The sequence below is a fragment of the Neofelis nebulosa genome, chromosome 12 (assembly GCF_028018385.1).
Source record: "Neofelis nebulosa isolate mNeoNeb1 chromosome 12, mNeoNeb1.pri, whole genome shotgun sequence".
In the NCBI taxonomy this organism is placed as follows: Eukaryota; Metazoa; Chordata; class Mammalia; order Carnivora; family Felidae; genus Neofelis; species Neofelis nebulosa.
Genome location: NC_080793.1, coordinates 37,896,428 through 37,909,724, shown reverse-complemented (window position 1 = coordinate 37,909,724; position 13,297 = coordinate 37,896,428). Strand labels below are relative to the sequence as shown.

General features: G+C 40.2%; 1 protein-coding gene across 8 annotated transcripts in view; it reads left to right on the top strand.

The window, feature by feature from the left end:
• The first annotated feature begins 10,497 nt into the window (after nucleotides 1-10,497).
• UNC13B (unc-13 homolog B) overlaps nucleotides 10,498-13,297 on the top strand; it is a 237,437-nt gene continuing 234,637 nt past the window's right edge. For 3 of the 8 annotated variants that reach the window (XM_058694996.1, XM_058694994.1, XM_058694995.1), the window contains exon 1: nucleotides 10,536-10,858. In XM_058694996.1, the coding sequence (XP_058550979.1) occupies nucleotides 10,837-10,858 (22 nt within the window). In that variant the 5' untranslated portion in view covers nucleotides 10,536-10,836. Of the gene's footprint in view, nucleotides 10,859-13,297 lie in introns of all 8 variants that reach the window. The other 5 variants (XR_009251620.1, XM_058694990.1, XM_058694991.1 and 2 more) reach the window with 5 other exon arrangements.

The following is a 13,297-nucleotide window of genomic DNA, read 5'->3' as shown; positions in this document are numbered from 1 at the left end:
TCTTTCTCATTGCCAAGTAGTATTCCATTATATATATAAACCACGTCTTCTTTATCCATTCATCAGTTGATGGACATTTAGGCCCCTTACATAATTTGGCTATTGTTGAAAGCGCTGCTATAAACAGTGGGGTACATGTGCCCCTATGAATCACCACCCCTATATCCTTTGGATATATTCCCAATAGTGCTATTGCTGGGTCGTAGGGTAGTTCTATTTTTAATTTTTTGAGAAACCTCCACACTGTTTTCCAGAGTGGCTATACCAGTTTGCATTCCCACCAACAGTGCAAGAGGGTTCCCATTTCCCCACATCCTCACCAGCATCTGTTGTTTCTTGAGTTGTTAATTTTAGCCACTCTGACCAGTGTGAGGTAGTATCTCAGTGTGGTTTTGATTTGTATTTCCCTGGTGATGAATAATGTTTTCATGTGTCTGTTGGCCATCTGGATGTTCCTTTGGAAAAGTGTCTATTCATGTCTTCTGCCCATTTCTTCACTGGATTGTTTTTCAGGTGTTGAGTTTGGTAAGTTTTTTATAGATTTTGGATACCAACCCTTTATCTGATATGTCATTTGCGAATATCTTTTCCCATTCCATCAGTTGCCTTTTACTTTTGTTGATTGTTTCCTTGGCAGTGCAGAAGCTTTTTATCTTCATGAGGTCCCAATTGTTCATTTTTGCTTTTAATTCCCTTGCCTTTGGAGATGTGTCGAGCAAGAAATTGCTGCGGCTGAGGTCAAAGAGGTTGTTGCCTGGTTTCTCCTCTAGAATTTTGATGATTTCCTGTCTCACATTTAGGTCTTTCATCCATTTTGAGTTTATTTTTGTGTATGGTGTAAGAAAGTGGTCCAGGTTCATTCTTCTGCATATTGCTGTCCAGTTCTCCCAGCACCATTTGCTAAAGAGACTTTTTTCCATTGGATATTCTTTCCTGCTTTGTCAAAGATTAGGTGGCCGTACATTTGTGGGTCCAATTCTGGGTTCTCTATTTTATTCCATTGGTCTATGTGTCTGTTTTTGTGCCAATACCATACTGTCTTGATGATTACAGCTTTGTAGTAGAGGCTAAAGTCTGGGATTGTGATGCCTCCCGCTTTGGTTTTCTTCTTCAATACTACTTTGGCTATTCGGGGTCTTTTGTGGTTCCATACAAATTTCAGGATTGTTTGTTCTAGCTTTGAGAAGAATGCCTGTCAATTTTGATTGGGATTGCATTGCATATGTAGATTGTTTTGGGTAGTATTGACATTTTAACAATATTTATTCTTCCAATCCATGAGCATGGAATGTTTTTCCATTTCTTTGTGTCTTCTTCAATTTCCTTCATAAGTTTTCTATAGTTTGTATAGTTTCTCCCTCTATATAGTCTCTCTCTCTCTCTCTCTCTCTCTCTCTCTCTCTATATATATATATATATATATATATATATACATATATATATACACTTAGTTTTCAGCATATAGATCTTTTACATCTGAGCCTGGCTGGCTCAGTGGTTTGAGCGTCTGACTTCAGCTCAGGTCAGGATCTCATGGTTCATGAGTTCAAGCCCGCATTGGACCCTGTGCTGACAGTTCAGAGCCTGGAGCCTGCTTTTGATTCTGTGTCTCCCTCTCTCTCTCTCTCTGCCCCTCACCCACTCATGCTCTATCTCTGTCTCTGTCTCTCTTTCTCAAAAATAAATAACCATTTTTTAAAAAATAAAATAAAACAAAACAAGTTACTTTAAGATATGTATGCCTCATTTCCCAGAAGATAGGTTGCATATTGCAATAATGGAAAAGAACATTTAATATTTACAAATTAATTGTTAAAAGTCCTGCGTTTTGAGATAATGCTGATTTGCTTTGTATCTTTCAGTTAAATAATAGTGTCTCAAATGAAGTGGGAGAATTATAAGTGTACGTCATTAAAGAGACCTCAATTTTGCCTCAGGAGAGATTATAAGAGGCATGAGAATACCTGACATTCGCCTTGCTATCCTCTTCCCTGATTTGGAATTAGAGCCTGCAGGACCAGGCTACAAGCATACTCTTTTAGAGGTCTTTTGCCTCCAAACCACAGGCAACACCAATTTAGGACACTGAATGGATCAGGCAGTTAAAGAACGCCCTTAGTGTTCCCTGGGACTCCCAGCTGCAAAGAAATGTTTGTAACAGCTGAAGAAATATGTCCAAAGAAAATAAATTTGGGACACTTGGGTGGCTCAGTCATTTGAGCTCCTGACTCTTGATTTCAGCTCAGGTCATAACCCCAGGGTCATGGAATGGACCTCTGAGTTGGAGCTTGCTTAAGATTCTCTCTCTCAATCTCTCTCTTTCTCTCCCTCCTGCCCTTTCCCCCACTTGCGTCCTGTCTCTTTAAAAAAAAAAATAATAATAATAGGGGAGCCTGGGTGGCTCAGTCAGTTAGGCTTTGACTTAGGCTCAGGTCACAACCTCACTGATGGTGAGTTCAAGCCCCATATTGGGCTCTGTGCTGACAGCTCAGAGCCTGGAGCCTGCTTCCAATTCTGTGTCTCCCTCTCTCTCTGCCTCTCTCCTGCTCACACTGTCTCTTTCTCTCAAAAATAAACATTAAAAAATTTTTAAAAAAATAATAAATTTATAAATATTTTAAAAATGTGCATAGGACTGTTTGCCTTTTGGTGAGAACACTTGCTTGAATTGAAGACACTGGAAGTTTAAGGGTAAATTAAAATGATTTTCTTTATTTATAAAGGGCAAAGAGATCATTTATTCTCTCCTGTTGGAGTGTTTTCTTAGAGATGTGGTAAATCTGAATCATTATTCTCAACTTTAGTTTAAAGATAAATCTCTCTAGGGATTAAGCCTAGTCACCAGTTTTTACAATGTAGAGCCATCTCCAAGGTTGTGGACCAAATGACCTCTGCAAACAAGGATTTCTTTGGAGAGGTACAGAAGACTATTAAGAGGTGCAGCCCTTTGTCTCATTAGGGCTTTCTTGTGCTTTGTTCTTTCTAGTGTTTTGCTGTATACATTATGTAAGATTTTGTCCTAACTTTGAAATTGTTTTCAGGCTACATTATATATATGTAATCTGTTAGTTCTTATTCAGTAATCAAGTATGTTCTTTTACTCCTCTATATTGGCAAGGAGGGGGCTTTTTGCTAGCAGGTTTGTTTTATTTCCCCCAACAAGAACAACACAATAGCCGATTTAAAAACAAAGCAAATGAGGGGTGCCTGGCTGGCTCAGTTGGTGCAGTAGGTGCCCCTTGGTCTTGGAGTTGTGGTTCCAGCTCCACCTCGGGTGTAGAGATTACTTAAAAAATAAAAAACAAAACAAAAAACCAAAGCAAATGATTTCAAGTAGTTTTCCTTAGCTCTTGATGAGTCCACAGTTACCAATACCATTCAGTTGTTGTTTATTTGACAAGTCAATGCTGAATTTGAAGTGACTGAAGAATTAGCCTCTATGAATAGTCTGCATGAAACAATTACAGGTAGAAATGTTTTCAAAGAAGTTGAGAAAACACTAATTTAGCACAACCTGAAAGGGAATCTGCTAAACTGTGTTACGACTGATAGTGGCAAAAATATATGTGGAGCAGAAAAAAGGCTTAGTTCAACAAATTTACAAGGTTTGTGAAAATGTAATGCGTTTAAAGTATATGGTTATTCATTGCAGAAAGTACTTTGTGGGAAATATATAAATTTATCATGTGTTATAAAACTAGTAGTTTAACAGTTGACTTCATTCGCTCTCATAAAATTAATCATATCATTTCTGTAGGGTTTTTTGTTTTTTTGTTTTGTCAGAAATAGAAGCTGAATATCTTGATTTGTCCCACTACACAGGTATTTGATGGCTTAGCATTGGTGCAGTTTTATTATGATTTTCTGGGCAAAAATGGAACAGGGGTGCCCGGGCTGGCTCAGTCAGTAGAACATGTGACTCTTGATCTCGGGATTGTGAGTTTGAGCTGGGCATAGAGATTACTTAAAAAAAAAACAAAAAACAAAAAACAAAAAAACCTTCATTGGGGTGTCTGGGTTGCACAGTCGGTTAAGTGTCTGTCTGACTCTTGATCTTGCTCAGGTCATGATCTCACAGTTTGTGATTTTGAGCCCCACATCGGCTCTGCACTGATGGCACGGAGCCTGCTTGGGATTCTGTCTCTCCTTCTCTCTGCCTTGTGCTCTCTATCTCTCTGTCTCTCAAAATAAATAAAATTAAAAAAGTTTTAAAAAATTTCATTAAAAAATTGAGCAACTATCAAGAAGAGAATCTAATAGAATTTAAAAATGCTTTCCAGGCACTGAATATGCTCAATTGAATAACATGCTCATTGACTGATATCAGTATTTGACAGTAGTTATCTGTGTGAAAAAACAGACAAGATACATAAAATCTCATTACAGATCGCCATTAATAGTTGAACATTTGCAATTTATTCTGATACTTTGAACCCCAAGTAAACAAAATATATACTCCCCCAAATAATTTTATCATTCTCATTGGTAGACCTATAGTACCAAAAACTTGTGTTCAATTATTGTTGGTTTATTTTGAATGTTACCAATGAAAAACTTGTAGAAATTTATTTTCTCTCCTTATACAAGTACCTATACAATAGCTTCAATTTTGTTTGTTTTGTTTTGTTTTGTTTTTGGCCTGAACTCTAAATATTTACTGTATGGTCCTTTATAGATGAAGTTTGCTGGTCTCTGCTCTAGATAGTGCCCAGTACTAAAATTGCGAGTACTAAAACTGTACACCCAGTAATTTCTTTTCCTTGTTTGCAAGTCTTGGATAATTTTTTCTAATAGAGAGAAACACACATCCTTTCCCTCATGAAGGTTATATGTTTGCTAAGTTCCTCACACCCCAACTTATTAAGCATTTAAACAATTCTGAAACCTCCAGGTTACATGTGCAAACAACCCACTTCCTCCTCTTAACTATGATCATAGTACTATTCATAGTCTGTTTATCCCCAGACTGCATTCTTTGAAGGAATGTCTTGTTCCTCTTTGTACCTGTAGCACTATGTGTAGTACTTGGTGGATGCTCAATAAATTTTTCTTGAATGCATTAACACCTATATCTCTGGTATGGCCTCCTCTCCTGATGTTTATCCATTTGTATAAGATTACAGTGCTATTCATAAATATTAAGTAATTACTTGATAGTGATGAATAAACTGATTTATTAGAGTTCATTGAATTGTTTGGCATTCTGATTTTCAGATTTCACTACTTAGATAATCCTGTACAAATCCTTGCACACATTATCTCCCATTCATTTGAATTATTTTCATGGAATATAGTCCCACAGTGGAATTTTATTCATTTGACAGTATGAATATGCCAGGCTAGGGGCGCCTGGCTGACTCAGTCAGAAGAGCATGTGACTCTTGATCTCAGTGTTGTGAGTTTGAGCCCCACGTTGGGTGTAGAGATTACTTAAAAATAAAATCTTTAAAAAACAACCCCCACCCCCAAATATGCCAGGCTAAGTCATGAATTTTAAGCATGGGAATAACATTTCTACTCTAGGTTTGCTACTTTGGAATTTATAACTTCTCTGACTCTTCTGAGCTCCCTCTCATGAACTTTCACCCTATTCTTTCATGTTCCCTTTATTTATTTTTTAAAATATTTTATTTATTTTTGGGAGAGACAACACAAGCAAGGGAGGAGCAGAGAGAGAAGGGGACAGAGGATCCAAAGCAGGCTCCATGCTGACAGCAGCAAGCCTGATGTGGTGCTCAAAGTCATGAACTGTGAAATCATGACCTGAGCCAAAGTCAGATGCTCAACCCACTGAGCTACCCAGGCGCCCCTCCATTCTGCCTTTATTTTATTTTATTTTATTTTTCCATTCTCCCTTTAAAACGTCCAGTTACCTCTATACAAATTGAAGATGAGTTCAGTTTGTGTTAGACTATTTTCCCTATTGCAATAGTATATTACTGATTGAATCTGTCCTGATCACTTGACTAATGTCCAGGTTTTTTTTTTTCATCTTTGACAACAACCAAACCTTAAAACATTCTCATTCATGAATTCATTTATGTATTCGATTAGTCAAGAAATCTTTTTTGGACACCTTTACCAGGTGTGCTATGTGTTATGTATTAGGGATAAAGACACAGAAAATACATCCTTTGCTGTTGAGGAGCTCTGTGTCTAAAGAAAGGATAGGTATGCAATTACTCTTCAATGAGATAAGATCTATACTGGAACACTATACAGGTGATTTGTTTATTTTCCTGTTTTCCCTCTCTGACCAGTCCTTTTCTGTCTCTTTTTCCTACTCCTTAAAAGTAGGCGTTCTCTATAAATGACCTTTGTTCCTTTCTCATTCTATATAGTCTCCTGACAACCATAGGGCTCCAACTCTCAGATTCCTTGCAGCTTACTCCTAAATGCCAGTACAGATTCAATGTGTCCATTTCCTGATTTTTTCATGCAACTTACTCTCTGTATATGAAATACCCTTTCTTCCACATTTGCATGTTCAGGTTTATCCATGCTTTGAGATCCATCTCCTCCACATGCTACTTCTCTTGTGAAGCTTATCTTGATTCCTTCCACAGCTTCTGCTGAATTCCTCTACTATTTGAGGGGCAATATAGCATTATGGCTAACGGCTTGAGCTCTGGTGAAAGATGCAGCTAGGCTGCATTCCAGTTTTGCTTCATTTTCTTTATAAAAAATGGAGATTAAAGTAGTTACATTTTTATTGATTGAAATCTCTGTCTCTAGCTTGGACTAATTGCTTAGGGTTCAGTTCCACATCATCTAATGCATTTATTTGCAAGAATATACCACACAATCTCAAACTTTATGTGTTCAAAAGGAAACATCTTTCCCCAGAACCTATGCATCCTTGATTTCCTATCTATCAGTAAAAACTGTAGCATCATCCTTCCAGTCAACCTGACTTTAAAACTCTCTCCCTCTCTCCCCCTGCCTTCTCATCCAATGGTTTGCTACTAAAGAAAGGATATTCTTTACTGTATTCATAGTCATTGTGTGCCAAATTCTATCACATTAGTTCTGTAACACTGAGAAGTGTTAAAGGGATTGTCCCTTTTCTTCCCCCTCAGTTCCATATTTACTGCCCTAGTTTAGTTCCTTATTCTTTCACAGACCTTTCCTATCACCTTATAAACTATTTAAGGATAGTAACTTTGTTAGGAATAGTAAACAAAGGATAGTGCTTTGTTTACTTTTTCCTTTCATTAAGACTGAGCTAAGAAACACTTAATAAATATTTGTTAATTTAGTTATTTATATTAAATTTCTCTATGGAGGCATTGGGAGACATTTCCCAAGGGATAAGGAACTTGTAGAAAGAGTAAACTTTTAATGACCTTGTTGAATAGCTTAAAGATAGTCATAAAGTTGGTAGAGGGAACCCCTGCATCAGGGTTCTTACCCAGTCCCCTTTTCTCTCCTGCCTGAGGCCTCCCAAAGAGGCAGCAACAATGCCAAACCTGGGTGTTTTGGTCTTACCCTCTTGAGATTCTTAGGTTCTCTTCACTACCTACTTTCCTTGATCCCTCTCACCTTCCCTCTCATTTACTGGATTTTAGAGTCTTAGCTCTCAGCTACCTGCCAGCTAAACACCAATGTAAACTCCAAATGCTGGAGAACTTTCAAGTACTGTACTTGGAAACACTAATGAAGACTGAGGCATGGAGGACTGGCTTTCTATCCCTGTTTGAGTTGCTTCTGAAGATACACTTACCTTGCTGATGAGTATAAATGGTCCTGGTCAAGTGTCTAGAGGGCAAGAAGACCTCATTGCCTTTTTCCTCTGAACTTTAAACTGGGAAACTGGGATGCCTCAGAGCTTTCATCACAACCTTTAGACAGTGACCCTTGCTCTGCTTACCTTCTCTTTACCTCCCAGCCACATTCCTCCCTTTGTATCCACAGCCTAAGTAATAACAAACATGTATTGGACATGCATCAGGTAATTTAAATGCAGTTCCTCATTTAAGCCTCGAAACTATCTTATAAAGTAGTTACTATCATTATTCTTTGGGAAATTGAGGCCATGTAGCTTGCCCAAGGTCACAAGTATCAGAGCTAGGACTCAAATCTAGGTATGGTGTGCAGATTTCTGAGATGGTTCCCCAAAGATGGCTGCCCCAATGAGGCAGCTCCTGGTGATATTCATTTCCTTGTGTAATCTTCTTCCCTAAAATGTGACTTGCTTCTGATGAATAGAATACAGCAAAAACTAGGGGAAGTCACTTCTGTGATTATGTTAAAAAGACTGTAACCTCCATCTTGCTAGCAGACTCTATTGCTTTCTCAGTTTGAATGCTTCGATGAAGCAGCCATCTTGTCTCAGACAAGGAACTGAGACAAGCCAATAGCCAATAAGGAACTGAGGCTTTCAGTTCAATAGCTGAAGAGAAATTGAGTCCTGCTAACAGTCACATGAATGAGCTTGATAGTGGATCCTGTTGCAATCAAGCTGGCGCTTTGATAGCAGTCTGTAAAAAAACCTGAACCAGAGGATCCAATCTAGCCCTACTCAGATTCTTGACCCAGAAACTATAAGATAATAAATGTTTAAGCCATTACATTTTGGAGTAGTTTATTACATGACAATAGATAATACACCAGGTGGATCTGACTGGCTTCAAAGTTCATGCGCTTCACAATTTTATAAAGAACAGCTGGCCTAAATAGCTAGGTAGTTCAACCTCCAGCAGCCCAGAGAATGCCCATTATTTTTATGGTCAGCATCTGTGTTGAGTGGGCTGGCTGAGTGTCCTGGTCAAAATCTTCCTCAGGATTATTATTCCAAATTTGGGTGAGCACTAGGAAGATCAAGTTGTCTTTTTTAGGCTCTTGCTATAGCATTTGGAGGGTCACTTTCTCATAGCAACTTTTCATAGCATTTGGAGGGTCACTTTCTCATAGCAACTTTTCCAGTGAGAAAAATCATCTGATAGGTTTGTTTTTGGAGGGCAAAGACCATGTTAGATTGACGGACACTCCCTGGGTCTAGCAGGCAGAATCCTATGGGACCAAGAGCTTGCAAATGCTGACACCCAAGCTGGGCTACTGAAACCTTAGAAAGCATGTCCTCTAATGGTGCTCAGCCCTGGCATCACATTAGAATCACCTGGGGAGCTTTTTTAAAAATTTTATTTATTTTTAATTTTTTTTTTTTAACGTTTATTTTTGAGACAGAGAGAGACAGACAGAGCATGAACCGGGGAGGGTCAGAGAGAGGGAGACACAGAATCAGAAACAGGCTCCAGGCTCCGAGCTGTCAGCACAGAGCCCGACGCGGGGCTCGAACTCACAGACCGCGAGATCGTGACCTGAGCCGAAGTCGGCTGCTCAACCGACTGAACCACCCAGGCGCCCCCACCTGGGGAGCTTTTAAAAATAGTTTGAGACTTACCCCAAACCAATTGAATCAGAACTGTGGCATGGAGGGGGTGTTGGATCTGTGCATTATACTACGGGTCTTCATGTTTTCTGCTCTGGTCTTTTTCACTTCCTCATATGTGCATATGTCATCTTACCAGAAGTCGTAGCTTAAAATGCCTATCTTCCCTCTATCCTTCATTCAGTAAATATTACGGACTGATTTCTACGTCCCAAGTACTATTATAGACATTGGAGATACAATAGCATGCAGGAAAAAAAGGTCTAGGGGGGCCTGGGTGCCTCAGGTGGTTAAACGTCTAACTCTTGATTTCGGCTCAGGCTATGATCTCACAGTTCGTGAGTTCCAGCCCCTTGTGGGGCTCTGTGCTGATGGTGAGGAGCCTGCTTGGGATTCTCTCTCTCTCTCTCTCTCTCTCTCTCTCTCTCTCTCTCTCTCTCTCTCTCTCTCTCTCCTCTCTCTGCCCCTGCCCTGCTTGTGCATTCTCTCTCAAAATAAATAAACTTAAAAGGTAACAAGATCTAGATAAGACCTGAAGTCTCCAAGGGGTGCCTGGGTGGCTTGGTTAAGCTTCCCATTCTTGGTTTTGGCTCAGGTCATGATCTCATGGTTGGTGAGTTGGAGCCCCAAATCTGGCTTGCTGCTGTCAGTGCAGAGCCCGCTTTGGCTCCTCTGTCCCCCCCCCCCCCCCTCAAAAATAAATAAAACAAACAGAACTGAAGTCTCCAAACATTTTACTTTATGCTCACTCAGTTATTTTCCTTTTTTTTTTCTGTAGTTGGTAATTAAAACTTGCCCATGGTACGATCTTGTTAAATTACCATAAGTAGGTGCTCGGTGGGCTCCAATGGCTAGACTCTTTAAAGAAGTCCGATGAACATTCTTCAATCAAATGAATCTTGGGTGGGAGCTCTGTCCACGTGGGAGGAGCAGAGGGCATCAGTTATCTCCTGACACAGGTGTGGGGAAGCCCCGCCCTCTCAGTTCCAAGCCTTATTAGAGGGAGGAGCTGTCTTCTTGCACGTAGGGAAAGAGGAAGGAAACCCCACCTCTTATGGGCTTATGGGAGGAGGGGTCGGCGGACTAGGCGTGAGTTGATTGGCTGAGAGGCGGAGCGCCACGGGTTGGCTCCTTCTAGGAGCTCTCCGGATTCCCGGTGGGGCGAAGGCGGGGTGGGAGAGAGTCCCGGTAGCTCCTGCCTCCTAGCGATGGCGCCGCGGTGCCGCGCCCAGTCTCCTGCCTGCTTGCCCGTACTCACAGCTATCGGGAGTCCGGTCAGACGTTGAGAATTGAAGCGGGTTCAAGGGAGCGGCGGGACGCTGCCTGCCACGGGGACCATGTGGAGAGGTCAGACCTGTGGGGCCGATTACGGGAACAGCCGCGGCACCTGCTGAGAGGAAAGAGGGAGCTGCCGGGTGCGGCGGCGACTTGCCAGCGCCTCGGCCATGTCGCTGCTCTGTGTGCGCGGTGAGTGTGTGGACTGTGGCAGGGTGGGAGGAAGACGCGGGCCGCCGAAGGGTCCCCACAAGCTTCCAGTGGGCATTGCTGTACCACCTTTTCCAAACTTCACTTCTCGTCCGTGCCTCGGGGGTAGATTATGTTAACTCATTTATAAACATTTAAAGAGTTCTTTCCACTCTTTCTTATTTTTCCTCACTCTCACGTGAGGGACTGTTAACCTCTCCATTCCAGTGGCCATGTGACAGAGTTGTTGGCTGGCAGGCCCAGATCCTATTAAACAGTGACTGGCGCTCTTGTCTAGTGAGAGTGGACTAGCTAGGTGACCGCGAATAGTTGGTTCAAGAGTAGGCAGTCTCCCATTCTTTTTTTCCTTTTCCCTGCACCGTGAAACTAAAGGCGGCTTAGTAGCAGGTTCTTTTTATCGTTGTTTGAACGCAATGTGGTACAGCGGTCACATCCCTTCTTCTAGTGTATTTCTTCGCTTGCACCCCTGTGTTGCTTGTCTCGTTCCCGGCTTCTTTGTAGTCTAGGCTAAGTTTATTCTCATATTCGACTTGGAAAGTTGTGTTGTCTTCTCTCCTTTTTGGAGCGAACATAAGACGTATGATTTATGTGTATATTCATTAGCTTTTATTACAGTAACTAAAGGGCCTTTATTGCTTTTTCACTGAGAACAGTTGGCCCCTCTAAGAAGGTATTTTAAGGCAAGAGCTTTGGGGTTTAAGATGAGGCAAGGTGCATGGATTAAGCTCCGTGAGGGTAGAGACTGTTTGTTACTGGTTTTTGTATTCCTGGTGCCTGATACAGAAGCTCAACGCTGGCTTTGAATAAATACATGCATGTGAGGACTGTGATTTTAGAGATTAGCTCATCAGAAAAAACAGGGTTTGGATTACCCATTGAATTTGATCTTGGAAAATTCAAGTTATGGCCTATCATAATGGTGTTGAACAAGATAGGATAAGGTGGCTTGATGGTGAGAGGGAGAATTTATCTACAAGGGCATTTTCCTGGTACTGTTCACTAGATAGAGTTCATATTTCTTTTGGCTCAGTGGATTAGAAGCATTGTTATTTGTGATTTCCCTGATAGGTGTTTCCCTCAGCTACTGGCAAAGGGAACTGTTTTGCTCTGTTCTCTTCCTCTGTTTTTGTTAAATCTGCATTAACCCAAAATGGATTTGGCTATTTCCAGGGATTACGAGACAATTTTTTTTCTTCATGGTTGATTTTTCATTAATGAGAATTTTGCTTTGCTTTTAGTAAGACGTTTTCTCTCAGCAGCTGGGAATCTATTTATTCCTTTAGATCCCTGCTGTTGAGTAGCAGGATTTGGGAGAGGTTGGGTTTTGCAATGTCCCTTGGACAGTTAAAATCCCTACTGCCATACCTTATTACAATGCTAGTCTTTATGAAAGACACGTTAGGCAGGAACACTATTAAACCAGAAATTCCTATTTAATTGAATTTAAATAACTTCAGAGAAGGAGCTGCTGCTATTTTCATTTGTTCTAATATGGGTCAACTTTCATTGTCTCGAAATTCTGCTATTTAGCTAACCTCTTCTTTCCTTTTTCATGTTATATTAGTGGAGTCTCTCTTCTTTTGAACCTGAGGGATTGGAGGCCAGCAGGTCATTGTTTTTTGAATGAAGATCTTGAAGATTATTAATTACTGAAACAAGTAGCTACCTTGTAGAGAAGTATTCATATTAAATGGTAAAGTATTCTTTCTAGGGAAACTTACAGAAATGGATCAAAATAAATCTTTCTAAAATGATATTCCTTGTATTATATTTTGGCAGATAGGAATGTTGTTCATATTATGAGATAAGCCTGTGTAATGATATTGTATAACTCAATTTCAGTTCATCTTGGAGTAGAATTGAATTAGAGATTTTTTCCCTGTAGTCAAAGTTCAAACAGTTGTAAAAACTGATGTAGAAATTGGCAAACTGGTATTTAATTATCCCCAGACATCTAAAGAAGTCAGTTTCTTGATCTAACTCATTAATCATTCCTTATTGCCTACAGGTTAAGGGCTCTCCTTTTTGGCCCTGTATTCTTGCTTATTCTTATGCAGATACTTAGCTCTAGCACTAACTTTGCTCATTCCTGTTCTGCATTTGTACCCCAAAAAATATTCTTTTTGAATTTTCTGCTTATCAAAAATGTATTATTCCTTTCTCGACTTAGAGTCTACCTTTTTGTTGTTGTTGAAAACTTCCTAAGTTCCTGTCCACCGTGGTCTTTTTCTCCTTTACACTCTTTAACCTCTGAACTCCTTTAAACATAAATCATTTGTGGTATGAACAGTACCACTAATTTGACAATGAATTGTATACTGCCTGGCAACTAGTCTTATACTGTTTATGGTGACCCAGACAAAGAAGGTAATGAGAGTGGTCAGATCAGATCTGGAATTTTGTGTTCATTTGGAGTATTTG